Raw genomic sequence first — 19,480 nt, 5'->3', positions numbered from 1 at the left:
ATTGATTGATTGATTGATTGAATGAATGAATGTTCATCACACACACAGACCTCGATTTTATGAACCAAATGAATTTAATATGTCACACTGTATTAAGATTTCATCATATATATTACTTTTATATTAAAAATAATAATAAAATGGTTGTAATTTTGTGATTGCATGTTGTTACTGAGTAGATCTACTGAATTTGCACAATAACACAAACATAAATTAATCCATACTATGTTTCATCTAATATGTGTGATCTACTTGACACCCTGCAGAAGCCATCCATGTAAAGATCTGCTGTAAAACCCACACTTGCAGTCTCTTCCTGTCCTGGTATCAGAACATCTTATTATGCATCCATTCCCTGACAGACAGGATGGAGTTTTACTTTGAAAATGAAGTGCGGATGTATAATATTTATTCCTCTCACTTCACACCCTGTTTCATTAAACCTACCTGACGCCAGTTTCCAGCATCAAGTGCGCAGACTCTGGTGCCAAATCCTGATGCTTTCATTTAATGCAAAAAAAAAAAGAAAGAAAAAAAAAAAAAAAAAGATACAATTATGACTAAATCCTTGTTTGAAATCATTTCATTCATTCCATGGTTATTGTCAGATTACACATCCTGCCATTGTTCACTGTTAGTGCGTGAGTGCAATATTAAACATGGATCAGATATTAATCAAATTATGTTAAGCTGTTAAAACTAGTCATAGCTGGAGAATTTTGTTTTGACTCTGTTAAGCTACTAAAAGTGTCCTGAGGTGTAATTCTGCACATAAACTGAATCAAACTTTGTAATATTTGACCATTTGCATCAGAGATTCAGATGTCAGACAATTTTGTGATCTTTTGTGATGTTGTAATTGACTATAGGCTGCCCCCTGCCGGATTTCTAAAGTACTGCACTGTAAGAAAAGAGCAAATCCAAGGACATGCAAATGCAGAGACATTTTGCATTATCTGATGACCTACCCTTTACAATCAAGTTATAAATAGAGATATTTTAAAAGGATGGAATGCAGCGTTAAAATAAGTTCTTCTGGTCTTTTAATCATTAAAAAAAAAAACATTTACATACAGACATTTTCAATTTCAAGATCTAACAGGTCAGAGCTGCGGTTGTTTTGACACTCGAACATCAAGGACGTGTGTTCTAGAAGCGGGTGTACGGGCCCCTCTGCGGCGGAGGCTGAGGTCCTCCCTGCTGCAGCTGGTGGCGGAGCTGCTGGGAGTACGGATCCTCCAGGGATTTCACGGACACCGTCGTCTTGGGTCCGGTTTTCCACTCGGTGCCACTCTCGTCCACCACAGAGGCCTCCACGGTTACAGTGTGCGTGCCCAGAATGGAGAAATTCAGCAAAAACTGGGTGCTGAAGTAGTCGTTGTGTGGTTCGACGCGCTGCTCGATCTCGTTAGTTTTGGCATCTAGCGCGATCTGGAATGGAGAAAAATATGTACGACGGAAAAAACATGAGTTAATGTGGTCGTATAGGCACCAACGAAGCCACAAATGACAGCAGAAAGGTCAAAGTTAGTCCGAACATCACATATTAACCCTTTCATGCATGAATTATTAGACATAGACAGAACTTATTATTATAACAGTGTGTCCTGGCTAGGGCACACATCAGCAGTTCACCGCCTCACCACGGGGGTCCCCCAAGGCTCTGTGTTGGGCCCCCTCCTTTTTGCCATATACACCACCTCACTCGGTCAGATCATCCACTCACACGGCTTCTCATATCATTGCTATGCTGATGATACCCAGCTCTATCTGTCATTCCCACCTGATGACTCCACAGTCTCAGTGCGGATCTCAGATTGTCTCTCTGACATATCTGCATGGATGAAAGCCCATCACCTTCAGCTGAACCTGTCCAAAACTGAACTGCTGGTCTTCCCAGCTAAGCCAACCATACAGCAGGACATCTCCATCACTATTGACTCCATACCTCTGGCTCCTACCAGTGTAGTACGTAACTTGGGAGTCATGATTGATAATCAGTTGACCTTCACGGATCACGTTGCCTCTGTCACCCGATCATGCCGTTTCACTCTGTTCAACCTAAGAAAGATCAGGCCATACCTAACCCAACAGGCCACCCAGCTCCTGGTGCAGACTATGGTTATCTCCCGTCTTGACTACTGCAATGCTCTTCTAACGGGCCTCCCAGCTTGTGTTGTCAAACCACTACAGATGGTCCAGAATGCAGCAGCGCGTCTGGTCTTCAATCAGCCTAAAAGGGCACATGTCACCCCCTTACTCATTGAGTTACACTGGCTACCCATAGCTGCCCGCATCAAATTCAAATCTTTAATCCTAGCCTACAAAATTCTCCGTGGGTCTGCTCCTGTCTACTTAGGTGCACTAATAAAAGCTTATGTCGCCCCACGACCACTCCGCTCGTCTGGGGACTGTAGTCTGGTGGTCCCCAGACCTTGTACAAGACAATCCAGGCTCTTTTCATGGGTCGTTCCATGTTGGTGGAACGCTCTACCAAGTGCTACAAGAACAGAGTCATCCCTGCCTATCTTCAAGAAGCTCCTGAAGACCCAGCTCTTCCGAGAGCACCTCCTGTCCTAGCACTTTCAAACATTCCATTTTAAATATTCTAATAAGGTTTTTCCCAGGACAACCACAGATTCTTTCACGATTATCTCTGGACCTGCTGCGGTGGTCCGGCCTCTTCCCTGCCCTCATCATCACCACTCACTTATCCTCAACCGCCTCCATGTGTCTCCCCCTACTCCCCCCTTCTCCCCCTCTCCCCCAGTCCCTATCTCTATCGCTCTCTCTTTTTCCCCTTCTCTACTCTCTCTCTTTAACCCCAACTGGTCAAGGCAGACGGCCATCCTCCAGGAGTCTGGGTCTGCTCGAGGTTTCTGCCTGTTAAAGGGAAGTTTTTCCTCGCCACTGTCACCAGTCACAAGTGTTTGCTCCTGGAGGATTCTGTTGGGTTTCTGTAAATTGACTTAGAGTCTGGTTTTGACCAACTCTATATATAAATGTCAAGAGATAACTTTCTTGTGATCTGGCGCTATATAAATAAAATTTGATTGACTGAGTGATTTAATTGGTTTTCCCCTGTAAGTCGCTTTGGAAAAAAGCGTCTGCCAAATGCATAAACATAAACATAAACTTACTATACATCAAATGTGAAATCTCGATGCAACTGGCTCATGAGGCAGCAGCAATAAATAAAACAGGCACTATATATATACACTGGATAGAATAAATATGAATATAAAAACTATGTGTAGCTATTGGTTAGAAAACTGAATGTGATTATTTCTCCCAAAAAAAGACTTGAATAAGTGAGATACAGTCGCGGAAAAAATTATTAGACCACCCTTGTTTTCTTCAATTTCTTGTTCATTTTAATGCCTGGTACAACTAAAGGTACATTTGTTTGGACAAATATAATGATAACAACAAAAAAAGCTCATAAGAGTTTAATTTCAGAGCTGATATCTATCCATTTTCCATGTTTTCTTGATAATAACCAAAATCACTTTAGTTCTTATATCAATATCTATGGTATTGCACTGACAAAAACAGTGCTTTTAGACATTCCATGTTTTCTTTTCTGTCTGTTTTAGTCACATGATACACACAGGAGTTAGTACTTGATTGCATTACCATTGTTTTTGATGACTTTTGATGGTCTAATCATTTTTTCCGTGACTGCATATGAATTATAATTGATTGTTTGTAACTTAAATAGAACTTTAATCATAAATGTCCAAAAGCCTCACTCAATGAAGATGAGATTAGATGAAACTTTATTGATCCCACAATGGGGAAATGCACTGGTCAAGGCAGCAGCAAGGTAAAAAACAGATAAACAATACAAAAATAATAATAATAGTAGTAAGTAATAACAGTCTACAGGCTATATACATATTTACAAAAAAAGTAGAATTATAATATGTCAGACAGTACAGATGGGAGACAAACTAAAAAAACTAATAGGATTAATTTATAAAAATTTAATGTAAAATGTAACTGTAGTGGACATATATTACTAATTATCTGACAATCCATATAGTAATTTTGGTTGTGTAGTACTATATCTAGACCAAAAATGACTAATTAGGAGTAATTATTGCAAATATTATGGTTTTAAGTGAAGTCTGAGTGACACCGTGCATGTAAGGGTTAATGTTTTTTGGATGCCAGATTTATGAGTGTAAATATAAGGTGGCTCTACCTTAAAGTCAGGTCCTGTCTTGCTCTGTAGAACTGAAGTGACATTGAGACAGACAGACTGGATCTTCCTGAAGAGGCCTGGGGTGGAGCCGTGCTGCACCACACCCTCCACCTTCAGAGTCAGCTGCTGACTGTTCTGAACTGGGATTGGCTCACTGGGTGTCCGTGGCGATGGAGAGAGAGCGAGCTGCGGGATTAAAAAAAACACACCAGGATCAGTATCAAGAGTTTACTTCAGTCACTAATATCGGAATCAGAATAAACACTATTGGCCAAGTATGTTAACACATACAAGGAATGATAGGTGCTGTTTCTAGAAATTTATAAATACAAGATATATAACAAGTGGTCCCGGGCACAACAAACCCTGCCCTTCGCATGTATTGTAGCTTATTTTGGCATCGATCCAGCTGATGTCATCATGTCTATGTGTGTGGTGATGTCAGCATATCAATTGCCTCTATACATGTGCCACGTTTGAAGGAAATTGAAACAAAATTGATGTTTTTATAGACATGAAATTTCGCCCATTATAAGTAAATGGGAGAAGAAAAAAGATTTTAAAAATTCATAAAAAAATTGAACTTTGACCTACTTTCCCCAAAATCTAATCACATCTATTCTGGGTCACTGGCAATCTATAAACCCAATTTGGTAGGAATTCTAACAATAGTTTTGCTGCTACAGACATTTGAAATTTCGCCCATTATATGTAAATGAGAATAAAAAGATTTTAAAAATTCATAAAAAATTGAAACTTTGACCTACTTTTCCCAAAATGTAATGACATCTATTCTGGGTCACTGGCAATCTATAAACTCAATTTGGTATGAATTCAACTGATATTTTTGCTGCCAGAGTGTTAACAATTAAACAAACAAACAAACCGAACCAAAAAGAATACCCCTTGCCTCCTCTTCGGAGGTCGGGGTCATAAAAATTGTAAGAAAAAAACCCAAAAAACTACATATACAAGGGCACAATATCAACTTTTGTGCAGTTTAACGTACCAGTATAATTATTATTTCTCTTTTGTGGAGTTTATTAGACTATACTGTAGTGGAAAAAAGTTTCGGACACCCTTAATATTTTACACAATCTAAAATATTATCATAAATGTGGAAAAATCGCTTTTGTGTTTCAAAAGGTGTGGCTGCATCACACACACACAAACAAATGCAAACCTTAAAAAAAACAAAAAACTAAACTAAACTCTTGACATTTTCAACATTATGCCTTGGATGTGTTTCATTATCTTGCTGAAACATCCAGTTTTGGAGCATGTGCAGAAGGGAGCATGTGGGTTTGGAGAATGGAACAATACTTGGCAGAGTTCAATGACTTAATAGTGATTCTTAATGTAAACAGATCCAAAATGCATGAGGTGTCCGACAGCTTTTTTTACCACTGTATGTGCACATTTCCATCCACTACTATGTGAATATTAGCAGAGTTTGCTTCTGAAATGTAGGTTTTTATAAGATTTCTACAGTTGCTATAAGAGACTGCAAACCATTATGAATGAACACAGACTAATTGCTGGAATGTGCAGTTACCTTAATGCTGGTAGACTGGAGTTTTTGGAAGAAATACCTCTGGAAAGACAGTGGGACCTTGAGCAGAGCTATGACAGCATCACAGAGACAACCTGTGTGCTACAGAACGACAAAGACAAACAGTTACAACTTGATATAAAATGCACGTATTGGACATAACAGATGTCAGCTGTAGGAAGTAAATCATGTCTTCATGTTTGTTTTATCGTTTTTTATGTTTGTTTCTTTTATAGCAGAACTCAGACATAGAAGGTTAGTCTATATTTATGTTGCCACGTCTTGATTTAATTATTCCACTACAATCTTTATAAGTCTTTTCATTTAGAATAGAATAGAATAGAATAGAATAGAATAGAATAGAATAGAATAGAATAGAATCTTATTGTCAGTTACAGGAAAAATGAAAATCAGTTTAGCAGCTCCGTTTCCCTTTAGCAACATATATTTAAAGTGCAAAAAAGACTGTATAAAAACATCACAAACTGTACCAAAAAAAAAAAAAATCGACTTAAATTAAACAAAAAATATGAAACACATCTGTACTTAAAAAATGGATGATAACAGTCTCAGCAACTTTACAGACTCACTTAACCTCAGTACATTCTCTTTTGTTCATAATACTCATGACACCAGTTGAATATCTTCCACAAGTTTAAGACTCTCAAGTCACACACCTCAAAGTGTCAAGTCATCAGACATACCAGATATGAAACAGGAGGGTGTTTCTTGGTCAGACCCTCCACTTCCTCCAGCACTCGGTTGAAAACTGACATCATGCGCCGCTCATATTCACTCTCAGTTTGGACCGAATCAGGGGTCCCGTACTCCTGAAAACTACAATACAGATTAGAGAGAGATGGTAAATTCCACCTTTACATCTGTTAGCTGAATGCCTTTATAGTATGTGTATGATAAAGCACTGAAGCCGAAGCAACAGCAGAATAAATCAGATACAAAAGGTTTGTTTTTGAAAGGTTAAGGCTTAAAAGGTGTTTATAAAAAGCTCCTTCCATACAGCGCGATGTGGCTCATCTCAGCATGAATGCATTCCTCGAAGAACTTTATTTAACATGTGCATACTGATGAGGTTGACTCATCGACAACTACGTTTGTCTCAAAAGTCAGAGCAGTGAAAAGCCTGTAACTTCATAAGTTAATGGATGCAGAATTCGCTTTAGTTCACAGCAGTTTTACTTAAGTGAATAAATGAATAGAGTAAATGAATGATGTTAAGTATTAAAGTATCTCCTCCTACATCCAACTGGGGTAAGAGGTACTTCTGCACAACACTTTATGATTACTGACCAAGAAAATTTGAAAAGAAATAACATAACGTCTAGAAAAAAGTATAAGAAAAAACAAATAAACAAGTGGTGCCGGGCACAACAAACCCCACCCCTTACACATATAGTAGCTTATTTCGGCATCGATCCAGCTGATATCATCATGTCTATGTGTATGCTGATGTCAACATATCAGTTACCTCTATATATGTGCCAAGTTTAAAGTAAATTGAAACAAAATTGATGTATTTTATAGACAATTGAAATTTTGCCCATTATAAGTAAATGGGAGAAGAAAAAGGATTTTAAAAATTCATAAAAGATTTTAACTTCGACCTACTTTTCCCAAAATGTAATGAAATCTATTCTGGGTCACTGGCAATCTATAAACCCAAATTGGTATAAATTTAACCAATAGTTTTGCTGCTACAGACATTTGAAATTTCACCCATTATAAGTAAATGGGGGAAAAAAAGAATTAAAAAATTCAGAAAAAATGTGAACTTTGACCTACTTTTCCCAAAATGTAATGATATCTATTCTGGGTCACTGGCAATCTATAAACCCAGTTTGGTATGAATTCAACCAATAGTTTTGCTGCTAGAGTGTTAATAAACAAACAATCCAAACCAAAAACAATACCCCTTGCCTCCCCTTCGGGGGGCGGGGTAATAACTTGACATACATTTGGAGGATGGCACAAATGTAAATATAATTACAAAGCTGACTGTCAAAACAAGTATTCTGAAACCCTTTAACACCAGATGTTGCAGTTGAGCACACACAGACTAATTAGCTGTCTAAATGTAATATATGATTATGTGATTCATGTAGGGGCTTCATGTAAGAAGAAACAAAGGGTTAGAAATGGATAAACTAAGTAAAATAAATACTGCTTTAAGTGTAAGCCAAATGTAGCCAAATGTATGAATTACACAATTAAAACAGCAGGATAATGATAATTTGTAGAATAAATATGTAGGTCATTTAAGATGTAATTGCGAGTATGTGGTTGCAGTGTTTCATGCAGGACACACTGATCCACCTTCCGTGATGACATTTCCACTCACCTGGCGGCCTGCGGATCCAGTATCAGAGCCTCAATCACATGGGAGACCAGCAAACAGCTCTGTTGTTGTCTAGACAGGCAGTTAAAGAGGAATACGTTCCAGGAGAGAAAGTCAGTGTCAGCAGAAATTTAATAAATAAAAAAATGGTGCGATGTGAGTGATGTTCAAGGATACAGCTCCACGTTGCGCAGAGTGGCATAGTCAGCATCAAATGACGACTGATGCAAATCAGCGTAGCGAGCAGCAAGACTTCTAAACTCGTCCATGCATACCTTCATCTGAAACAGAGTAACAGCTGTGACTTTAGTATGTTTGAGGCATATCACATATTCTTGAAGATATAAATTGCAAATCTGCCATGGATTTCAGTCATTAATTTCATGTAAACTGGACAGTAAAACAGTTGTCTGCACAGGTCTATTTTTAGAAACCCATCATTCTATTTCCTCATATCCTCTTGAGACCCAGCAATGCTTTTTTGTCCTCTGTAGGGGACAAGAGTTTCACAGCTTTACTTAAGGAAATCAAAATGCAGTCCACTGCAAAGGACATTCAATAAAAAAGTATCTGAAATTCTTTGTCACACCCAGGATTAGAAATAGACACACATCAGCATCCCAGCCATGTTGGAGAAAATGTGGAGATATGAATGTAGCCCATTCTCATGTATTTGGGTTTTGTCCTAAAATCATATTTTTTGGGAGAATGTTCACCAGGTAATTACTAAAATTCTGGGCTATAATACACTCAAGTCATGTGTACTATTGTATCTGGGAAATATGTCAGGCAATGTTGTAATAAAAGAGAACAATCACAAGAAAATCTGCCAACACAGCATGACTGGCAAAAAATTGTGAGTGAGATATATGTAATGGAACTGTTGACCCATAAGATAAGGACTCAAGAAGAACAATGTGGAGAAAAGTGGGAGAAAAGGTCTGTTTATACAATGACAGGATAAGGACAATCCTATTGATAACAACACAGGAACAAACTGTAGAGATGGCAATTCACTATGTTCTTTTTCTTTTGAGGTTTGTATTTATTTATTTTTTGTCTTCCTTCTGTATGTCCATATCTGCTGCATATTCTTAACCCTATAACACCACACGTATCATATTTGATACACGACTTTTGAAGCCCTCTACATGATCGGTGTGATATTTTTTTTCCTGAAAAACCTGATGTATACAATTAGATACATGCAATACACGGATAATCCATCGGGGGGAGGAATTTGTTCACCAGAGGCCTTTCCAGTGACACTACAAGACTGTCATTAATGAGGAAGGAGACAGAACTTTGCCAATTTTGAAAAGGAATTACCAATTTGTTAAACATGTTTGTGATTTATTATGTTTTTGCTTGTTCAAAAATAATAATATTTGAGCATTGAGACCCGATGTATCAAATATGATACAAAACTGAAACTCACACATGTAAAATAATATTTAAAAAAAAAAATTGGGGTTGTTCTGAAGGACCAATAAAGGCTTCAGTTTCAAAGAACGGAAATTTTCTGTCAGTGATTTAATGGTTCAGGCTTTACAGGGTTTAAGATGAAACAATAAAAAGAAGGTGTTAAAAAAAACTGTTGTATCATGCTGTTTCCAATCAAGGCAATCGTTTAATGTAAAAAAAAAAAAAATCCCAAACTTCTAATTTCCTTGGTCTCAGGGGGATGTTATTTTAAAGCAACGGCTCACAGTTAAGTGATTTAAGATGAAATATGAACAAACCGCCTACTACAAATCAAGTGCGGTGGTTTACCTGCATGGAGATGCGACCGCAGCGCTGCAGCTCATTTCCTGAGGTGAGAGCGATGGTGGTAGCGATGGCGGGAGGAGGGCTAGTTTTCAAGCTGTTGCATGTACAAATGAGCTGTGACAGGGCTTGCAGAGTGTCGATCCGCAGCTTAATGAACTCGCACTGGAAGGTGAGCGGGCTCAAGGGAGTGCTGGCAGCCTAAAGGGACGCATTAATCAGATCACCACACATAGACACTTGAATGACAGAGTTACTCGTCTCTTTGAGTTGATCTAACAAGATACAGTTAGGTATTAGGTGACTTAATCCATTAACAATCTGGGATGCTGTGAAATCAAATCCAAGACTCTCTAGGTTTAGTCTGAGCAGCTTCAAGCGGCTGTCATTGCTGAAAGAGGACTGCATTAATGTTTTCTGACAAGCAGATGCTGGGCAGTTCACTGACTGTGAGGGAAGCGATGCCCTTTTGGTAGGAGCGCAGGGCCTCGGCGATGGCGCTCATGGCTCCGCTGTAGTCTCCGTCCTGCACGTGACTCAGGCACTGTTCTGCCTGGGAGAACTCCTTCAGGCTGTTCAGCCAGAAGTAGAAGTGCTCTGACGCCACACGGGTCCGCAGACTCTGGTACAGCTCACTGGAGAACTCATGACAGCCCTGAAGATTAATTATAGGAGATTCAGCCGGTTTCAGGTGCTCGATTTGACACTACTGTGACTGTACGCAGCAAAATAACAAAAAAAGACAGATACGGAGTCATAAAAGCATGACCTGAAAATATTATCAAAGTTCTACAAGCTCCTACAAACGATTATCAACAAAGACAATGCAGGATGTCATGTTTGAGAATCTAGTTAAAATGAAAAAAGACACAAAAATTACAGTATGATATGTCCTTAAGCACAAATATTGTTCTGTTAAAGACACTGAGAAAGTTATTGGGACACTGTGAAATTACTAGTAATATTTATTTTGATTTGATGGTATTTTTAACATTTATTGCTGAATTATCTTGAGATTTATGATGAGAAAAAAGGAGACACCATGTCATTTCTGAAATTGGAGAAAATCAGATACACTGGAAGGTTCTATACCAAATTTTGAGAGTTTGGGATCCTTTCGTGTCATGAGAACATTCAAAGCTCATTACAAGTAGAGTAGATGCCCCGCCTCTTATTTTTTTTATTTTTATTTATGTATTTAATCTTATTTTATTTTTTCTATGTGGGTGTCTACCTGTATTATTCTGCATTTGTATTGTACCTTACTGTACTTGTATTGTAATGTTTGACCAAGTAAACGCCCCTCTGTTTTTTTTTTTTTGTTTTTTTTTGGGGGGGGGGGGGTGTAAGAGGGTGGGATGTCTGGATGGGTGTTATGATGACTGTAATTGTATTTTTTTTCTTTCTTGCTAAGAAAATCAATAAAAAGTGTTAAAAGTAAAAAAGTGACAGCAAATGCATGAGCTACAAGAACATCAAAAAGGAAAATACATAAAGTAAAAACTTGAATTCAAGAAAAAAAAAAGGAGGACAGAAATAGACGATGACCTATGTAACTATGTTATTACTTAGAAAGGGGCAGGCAATGCATTTTTTCTGCTTTTTCTTCTTTTCTTGCTTCACTTTTCTCTGTTCTGATAAAATAATCTTTGAATTTACTCTGAGCTTTACTGACCACTTGCATAATCACTAGATTAAATACAAGAAAATACCTAATTTTCACTGAAATTTGCAAAACACAGAGGATAATATAATAAATGGTGTAGAATCACTAAGGAAAAGTTAAGTGTAGAAGAAAAATTCCCTGGAAGTCACCACAAGAATACATCCAAGTCTTTAAGGGATAATTTGACTAATCTGACTAAGTGTTGGTTCCTCATGGTCATCTTAGTAACATTCTACTTTGAGTGTCTTTTTGCTTCTTCCTCATGAAATATGTAGAGGTATTTTGGGTTACTGAGTATTATTTGTTTTGCAAAACCAGATCTGGATATGATGAACTGAGCAGATTACCATGCGTGAAGCTTGCCGTGCGATGCGATAAACCGTCCATCCATTCGCCACGTTCTCCAGCTGCTGTTTGATGACACTTTTCACCTCGGCCGTCAGAGACGACTGGCTGGCAACGAAAATGACTGTTGCCAGTGAAACCTGCAGTTGAAGGAATAAGTGTTAAATCAAAATACAGGGTAGAAGCAACCGTTTTAATGTAGTTAAAGCTTAATGTTGAGGAAGCTGTAACACCACCAGAGTGCGAATGTGAGAGCGAATGATTAATGGATCAATAATGTAAAGCGTTTTGGGTGCCTTGAAAAGTGCTATAGAAATCTAATCCATCATTACTGTTATAACATAATAACTAACTTAATTCTAAAGGAAGCCTATTTATTCCGCTGGGACAAAGATTCTAAGCCTCTACAGTCTGTGTTTAACATGTAATAGTGTTTCTGCAGGTTTCAACAAATGAAATTATAACTTCTAAGATAATCATTAATAGAACATAATAAATAAATAAGAACAGTCTGTGACTATAGAACAGTACTTTTACTAATGCTTTTATTCCACAAGTTTCTAATTTGATGATTTTGTGGCACAAAGTAAAGGAGGATCCAGATTCATTATTTTCAATGGGCTTCAACTAAATGAAGCATATTGCCAACACTAATTATGCTGCTGTCCAGCCAGAGCTGTGGAACTTCCACAGAAGTAACATTAATGTAATCAGTTTGACTCATTGCCTCTAGAAGCAGGTATTTTTAATGACAAGGGACGCCACATTAGCCCACACATCACATTTTTAAACACTAGGTTTGTGTGATCTGGTATTAGTTGCCTGATGATTTGATAACAGTGGGATCATGACAGTTTTTTTCCCGTAACACATTGAAAATCAGACACTAAGTTCACACAACATTATAAAACTCATACCAGAAACCCTGATATAAGTGTTCTTTCAGACTTTAAAGGTAGTGTCTGAACACCAACTCATGTCTGACTCATGCTCAGTCTCTCACCAGAAGCTCTTGCTGTTTGTCTGTGGAGGAGTGACTGGCCACTCTGTAGAGGTCCACCAGGTCTCCCAGCATCCCGTCACCCAGGACGGGCAGGTGGGTGGTGATAGCCGCCAGAGCGTGGCACATGAGGACCCGAGAGGAGTCGCAAGATAAGTGGAGCTGGCCCAGCAAGAATTCCACAACTGATTGGCTGAGATGGGGTCGACTTTTCAGCAGCTTAACTAATGAGGTGAGGGCCGTCTGGAAATCAGAGATGACACACAAAAGCCAATAAAAAAAGCATAAAATAAGTCAGACATGCTGTATATGAAAGCTGGCTAGAATAAACATTCCTTCATCATCTTTTGGCTATAATTAGCAAAATTTTCTAAATATTTGAGCTAAAATATAACTAAGTGGTTTTCCAATGACCAATGCTAACTATTTAGAAAGTAAGGAGGCCAACTGTCATTATATATTGATAATGTAAATGCATCAACAATGCATAAAAAAAACTATTAACAAGTGGTGCCAGGTACAACAAACCCCACCCCTCCCACATATTGTAGCTTTTTTGGCATCAGTCCAGCTGATGTCAGCATATCAATTGCCTCTATATACGTGCCAAGTTTGAAGTAAATTGAAACAAAATTGAAGTTTTTATAGACATCTGAAATTTTGCACATTATAAGTAAATGGGAGAAGAAAATAGAATTTGAAAATTCATGAAAAATTTGAACTTTGGCCTACTTTTCCCAAAATGTGAGCACATCTATTCTGGGTCACTGGTAATCTATAAACCCAATTTAGTATGAATTCAGCCAATAGTTTTGCTGCTAGAGTGTTAACAAACAAACAAACAAACAAACCGAACCAAAAACAATACCCCTTGCCTCCCCTTTGGAGGGCGGGGTAAAAATATTATAACTAGCACTTAACTACATCTCTCATTGCTAAAAGAGCAAATATTAAATGTTTGTATTAAGTCTCAAAAACCTAGAGTCACCAATGACCCAAAGCATCTACTGATATAAAAATTATTAAAACCTATTGATTCATCAATCCAATAAATACATGCAAATAACTGATGTAAAATCCACTTCTTCTGCTTTTCATGGTCATCAGATATGACCCATTTGGAGTAAAACTAGTAAAACCTGTGTATTTTGACAAATAACAGTGTTTGGAGATGCTGGTTTTTATGTTCAGTTATTCATATATTTTTCTTTTTCTTTACTCTTCTTCACTTTTTAATTATACTAATCTTTGAATTTACTCTGAGCTTTACTGAACATCTACATGATCAGTAAATGAAATAAAGGAAAAGACCTAATTTTCATAGAAAAATGTAAAATGCAGAGAATAATATTATAATAAATGGTGTTGAATCACTAAGGAAAGGTTAAATGTGGAGGAAAAAATTCATTTGGAGGACACCACAAGAATACATCTATGTATTTAAGGGTTAATTTGACTGATCTGAGCACCAGTTGGTTCCTCGTGGTCCTAATGTCTTACTTTCAGTGTAGCCTGGGCACTGGGGCTGCTGTCTTCACTGCAAAGCATCAAAAGAGACTCTACTCCCAAAATCGTGTCCTGCTCCAACTGCACTATGTCTGAAAAAAACAAAACAAAACAAAACACCACAGTGTGAATGTGGAATGGACAGATGAACTGCAATTAATTGAAATGTCCAACATCATTTATCACCCTGACTAACCTTTTTCAGGACAGGAAATGGCGATGTTGGACAGAACTATGACCCCGTGAGCAGCCACTGCCAGGTTGCTATGGTAACAGCATTCTTGTGCCAGTTTAACCAGGTCAGTGAGCCGAGGAGGAACTGAAGACGTACCTGAGAAGAATAATTCCACAAATCGAGAATCCAGAAGTACTCTCCTTTGCTCAAAATACTAGGTCTTCACAACAGCTTTGTATGTAATATGTAATTTACACTTTGACAAGGACATTTGAACATTACCTGTCATATTAAAATACTGCTTTATAGCGATGGTTCCAGATAAAGTGGAAATGACGGCCAACATCCCCAGCTTCAAACTGATGTAAGGGCTTGTTAGTGCACACTCACACAGAGTCTGCAAAAACAGACATACACTTTATTAGACACAGATTAGTCTGTCATAGTAGAAAGTCTGTTAGAATACGGTGTTCTGCTTCCTTTCTGCTGACTGTATGTTACAATTATCAAAACACTCTTCTCCACATAAAAAGAGCACTCCAAAACCTCATCAGGGTTCCTAATCTTTCCCTGAAATTATTTTCCAGGACATTTTTAGCCGCTACAGAGACAAGTTATCACATCTTACGCTAATTCATTCCCCTGTCACCCTCATTTTTAGGAAGTGTTCTTTTCTACAGCTGTAACTTGCATTTACTCAGATTGTTTCTATGTTTATTACTCAGACATTTGATGTGCAGTATATGGCTAGAATTTATCTATGAAAAATAATTATGACAAATGTATCATAGAATAATGCAAACACCCACAGATTACAGCGTAGCACTTCATTACCATGACAAACTGGAGTTACAATGTTCAACTGGACAATTCCCAACTCACTTCTCTTATTTTGTCTCCTGCACTTCCTCTAAAAATAGTTGTATATTTTCAAAAAAATCACTGAAAAACTATTTCCTTTGTTTCATCTCAGTTTAGGCATACAATGTCACAAGGCAAGGGGAGGATAAATGAATAATTTTCCAGGATAACTTAACCGTTTCCAGGACATTTGACCTTTTTTCTCATTTTCCATATGTTTTCTATGACAGAAAAATTGGTCAACCATTTTCCAGGTTTTCCAGGATGTATGGGAACCCTGCTCATGACTAGACAGTGAAAATGGTAGGTTTCCATTGAGTCTGGATCATTCAGGGCTCTTCGATTCCTTGTGGTGTTCTCTTTTGCATGGATTTAGATATTTTAATATCCAAGCCTCACCTCCACACATGCAAAAACAAGTTAACTCCCAATACTTAATCCAAAAGCACCAATGCCGCATGTTTGGCTTTGTCGTATCCCTCAAAACTGTGACTGTTTCAAAGAAATACAGTACTAACAAACTATTCTTTTATCTATTTCAGTATTCCAGTGAGCCAGCAAGACCTTTCTCCAACATTTGAACAAAAATTAAGTGTGGAGATGGTCTGGCTATGAGCAGCTACATACAGATTTCCTACCAATATTGAGAAGGAAAAAAAGCTACCTGAGTATTCTCTCTGATCCACAGGTGAGGAGCTTTTTTAGCCAGGAGCTTTAGGTCATTAATTGCCAGCCTTTTGACAGCTTTTCTTGGGTCATCTTTCAGATACTGGAGAAGGAGCTGTAACTGTGTAGATCAATTAAACAGGAATCATTAGTTTTTAAAGGTATTATAATACAGACTTAAATGACAGCAACAGTGCTTTGTCTTTCAAAACATGAAGGTGACTGGTACCTGTTTGGGGATGTCTATGAGGGAGGAGGCAGCCAGCTGTGTGAAGGTGTGCAGGGTGACGATGACCATGGGGGTGGAGGGGTATGAGTTCACCAGGTTCTGGAGGAGCTCCCTGCTGCTGGACGCCAAGCTGGCATCATGGTGCATGTGCTGCAACATGGGGATCAACTTCAGCTTCAGCTCCACGGGTGTGTCTAAACCTAGAGTCCAGGTAGAGATTAAAAAAAAAAAAAAAAAAGTGATCATAACTATAGCTATGTAGTAAAAAAAAAATAATAATAATAATACCTTACCTGTTAATGAGTTATTGCTTTGTTTTTTTTTACACATTAATGATATGTGAAAATTTAGAGGATATGAGAAAATGGAGGCAGAAGAACCAGTGTGTGTTAAAACATGCGCAGTGTGTGCTCAGTGCTTTTTACCTTGAATCATTTCACTGACTTTGTTGCAAATTCCAGCTGCGAAGTCTCTGAAAATAAAAACCAGCACATGAAGTTTTAAGTTAACAAATATTCAGTTCGTTCTTGCACATTGATTCACAGCTGAACTTATTTCTTTACTTGTTCCTTACTTTGACTGTGCTGAGAAACTTGCAGCTGCAAATATGGCAGCTTCCACTTCCACATTGTCATGAGAGTCGAGACTTTGGCGAATACTGTGGTGGGCGTTTTTTCTCTCTGGGATGATGGAGGCCAAACTACCAAGCATCCTGATGTGAGGAAGCAACAAAATGTCTCAGACAACAAGAAAAGAGTAGCTGTAAAGCATGTATCAATATATTGATCCTAAAAAAAAACAAAAAAAAACCCTGACCACTAGCAGAGCAATTTGATCGAAATCTTCTACCAACAAGAATAAAACAAAATCTGTTCCTTACCTCAGTGTGATGGCCCTGGCCACAGGGTCATTGCTATGGATGACAGAAAACACCCGTTTGACAAATTCATCCACATTGAGGATCTTCTCCAAATGTTTTTCACTCTGTTGTGTTACTTTCAACACACAGAGACGCAGGAAGTTATTCCTGAAAACAGAGGAGAGGCGCTGCGAGTGAAGTAGTATTTAGGAGACTTGAATATGTGTTTATTATAATGATACAAATCATAAAGAACAAGGCTATTATTTATTATATTTACAGTTAACAAAGACTCATCCCTAGTAGTAATAGCATTGAACATACTCAAGAACTGTAATTAAGAACTCATTTTAGATACTTGCATTGTACTTGAGTATTTGCATTTTCTACAGTTTTATACAACCACGCTACAACATGTCAAAGACAAGCTGTTCTTTTTACTCCAATACACAACTATGACAACTTTTGTACTTGTTATTATCACGTTGTTACCTCTTTAAGCCTGTTCTGTCTGGATTTAATTTCTTTTATTTTAATTTATGTACCTCAGCCCCAATGAAAAAAGTTTCCCTCCATGTGTTTTTCAAGACTTTATATAATTAAATGATATTGATGATTTATCTATGCTGATTTTGAAAGTTTGTGATAAAATGAAGGTTCTTCTCCTTAAACTGAACAACTCTGGAAATGCTGCATGCATTGTCATTAAGCTATAAATGTCAGTTTCTCTGAGGCCGAGAAAAATCTTTTAAGTGATACGTGGTTTTCACAGGACTGTGATTCTACAAACATGATGATATTATTAATTATGATGCTTTGCTGTAGATTAAAGTACCTGCCCTATGCAAAATAGCCCAAATGAGTGCAAACATAAAGATCTTGAATGAAGTAGTAATACTGAAACAAAAACATCCTATATAATTGCAAAATGATATCAAGAACAATTTTATATCACAATATCTACCTTAAAATTACTATTTTTTCTTATGGGGAAAAACTGGACACATCTTCTACATATGTGGAGTAATATTCACTGTTTTTGACAGGTGTTTCAGAGCATCCATACCCAAGTCTGAAGATATCTGCCAGTTTCAGGAATGCAGAGTTGATGAGGATTGGAAACGGGTATTTCTGGAAGAGTTTTGGGAAAAGCACCACAGCCTCACACTGCTCTCCAAGTTTACCCGACCGCAACCCTGAAAGAAAAAAAACAATTTCACCAGCGTCAACAAAGCAAGAAGTTCCTTAAATGTCACTGACAGAAAGGACACATCACAGAGGCAGAGTACAATCAATGAACCATATGCTAACTGTTTCGTTAGCATGCTAGCTAACGCACCTTTGTCCAGCTCCATAAGAGCGGAATTGGCGTCAAGTTCTTGTTCGCCATAACAAGCCTCGGACAGGAATGAACGTGCTGTTGAAAGCGACATTCTTTTTGAGTTTATTTCACTTTAAATGATATACTTGAAAACAGCCATGAGCATTTCACTGTATAAAATGCGATGAAGATTAAACCGGATGTTAACAAAGCTATGCTTCCGGTGTCGGCAATATGGGTTTTCATAATAAAAGCATTCACAGTAACAAAATACTGACTGTTATTTCTGTAATTTTCATGACATTATGACTTCGTGAGACCATAATTTTTTCTTGAAATCAGCGAGTATGTTCCTCATATAATATAACATTTTTTTCATAATATTTTGACCTACTATTTTTTAAATTTAACATTGTGTAGTATGTTTTTTTCTAAAATTAAAAAAAAAAATAAAATAAAATATATATATATATATATATATATATATATATATATATATATATATATATATATATATATATATATATATATATATATAACATATATATTATGTGATTTATGTGATTATGTGATTATTTACATATATATTATGTGATAACTTTATTATGGTAATATTTCATTTTTAATAGAAAAAATATGTATTTATTCTGCTCATTTATATTTTTCCCTCAAAGCTTTATGACTTAATTCTTATTTGTTTGTTTTTTTCTTTTTATTTAAAATACAAGGCTTTATTCTTGTAATATCATTACTGCATGTTTTAATGGGGAAAAAAATGCGTAAATATTCTCTTAGTTTTTCATTTTTGGTCAAAATATTACGACATTATTTTAGCAATACTAAAACTTTTTTATTTTTTTATTTTTTAAGTATTTTTCTTTTTTTTTTTATACTTTATTTACATAATACCATATAAACATAGAACAGAACATGGCATGGCGAAAACATAATGCTCAAGGTGAGGCAGGAAGAA

At 37.1% G+C, this 19,480-nt stretch overlaps 1 protein-coding gene across 1 annotated transcript; it reads right to left on the bottom strand.

The window, feature by feature from the left end:
- Positions 1–1,025: 1,025 nt before the first annotated feature.
- ints7 (integrator complex subunit 7) lies at positions 1,026–18,701 on the bottom strand. The gene is made up of 20 exons (XM_030127793.1): positions 18,526–18,701; positions 18,253–18,382; positions 17,208–17,354; positions 16,902–17,039; positions 16,753–16,799; positions 16,328–16,527; positions 16,097–16,219; positions 14,854–14,968; positions 14,593–14,727; positions 14,391–14,488; positions 12,894–13,133; positions 11,893–12,030; positions 10,328–10,534; positions 9,886–10,080; positions 8,290–8,393; positions 8,116–8,184; positions 6,464–6,596; positions 5,763–5,861; positions 4,208–4,393; positions 1,026–1,431 (listed from the first exon to the last, which is right to left on the bottom strand). Exons 1-20 carry the CDS (start codon positions 18,617–18,619, stop codon positions 1,150–1,152), a joined length of 2,880 nt encoding a protein of 959 aa, XP_029983653.1. The 5' UTR covers positions 18,620–18,701; the 3' UTR covers positions 1,026–1,149.
- Positions 18,702–19,480: the final 779 nt, after the last annotated feature.

The sequence above is a fragment of the Sphaeramia orbicularis genome, chromosome 24 (assembly GCF_902148855.1).
Source record: "Sphaeramia orbicularis chromosome 24, fSphaOr1.1, whole genome shotgun sequence".
Taxonomy (NCBI): domain Eukaryota; kingdom Metazoa; phylum Chordata; class Actinopteri; order Kurtiformes; family Apogonidae; genus Sphaeramia; species Sphaeramia orbicularis.
The sequence above is the reverse complement of the archived record's forward strand: the minus strand, read 5'-3'. Positions and strand labels throughout refer to the sequence as shown.

Excerpts from the sequence above, each read along its gene's own strand:
- ints7 (XM_030127793.1), bottom strand. The coding sequence starts at position 18,619 with ATGTCGCTTTCAACAGCACGTTCATTCCTGTCCGAGGCTTGTTATGGC. Across the intron at positions 6,597-8,115 it reads CTGGATCCGCAGGCCGCCAG|TTTTCAGGAGTACGGGACCC; the intron begins GTGAGTGGAAAT and ends TCTGTATTGTAG. Across the intron at positions 5,862-6,463 it reads ACCCTCCTGTTTCATATCTG|CACACAGGTTGTCTCTGTGA; the intron begins GTATGTCTGATG and ends GTCGTTCTGTAG.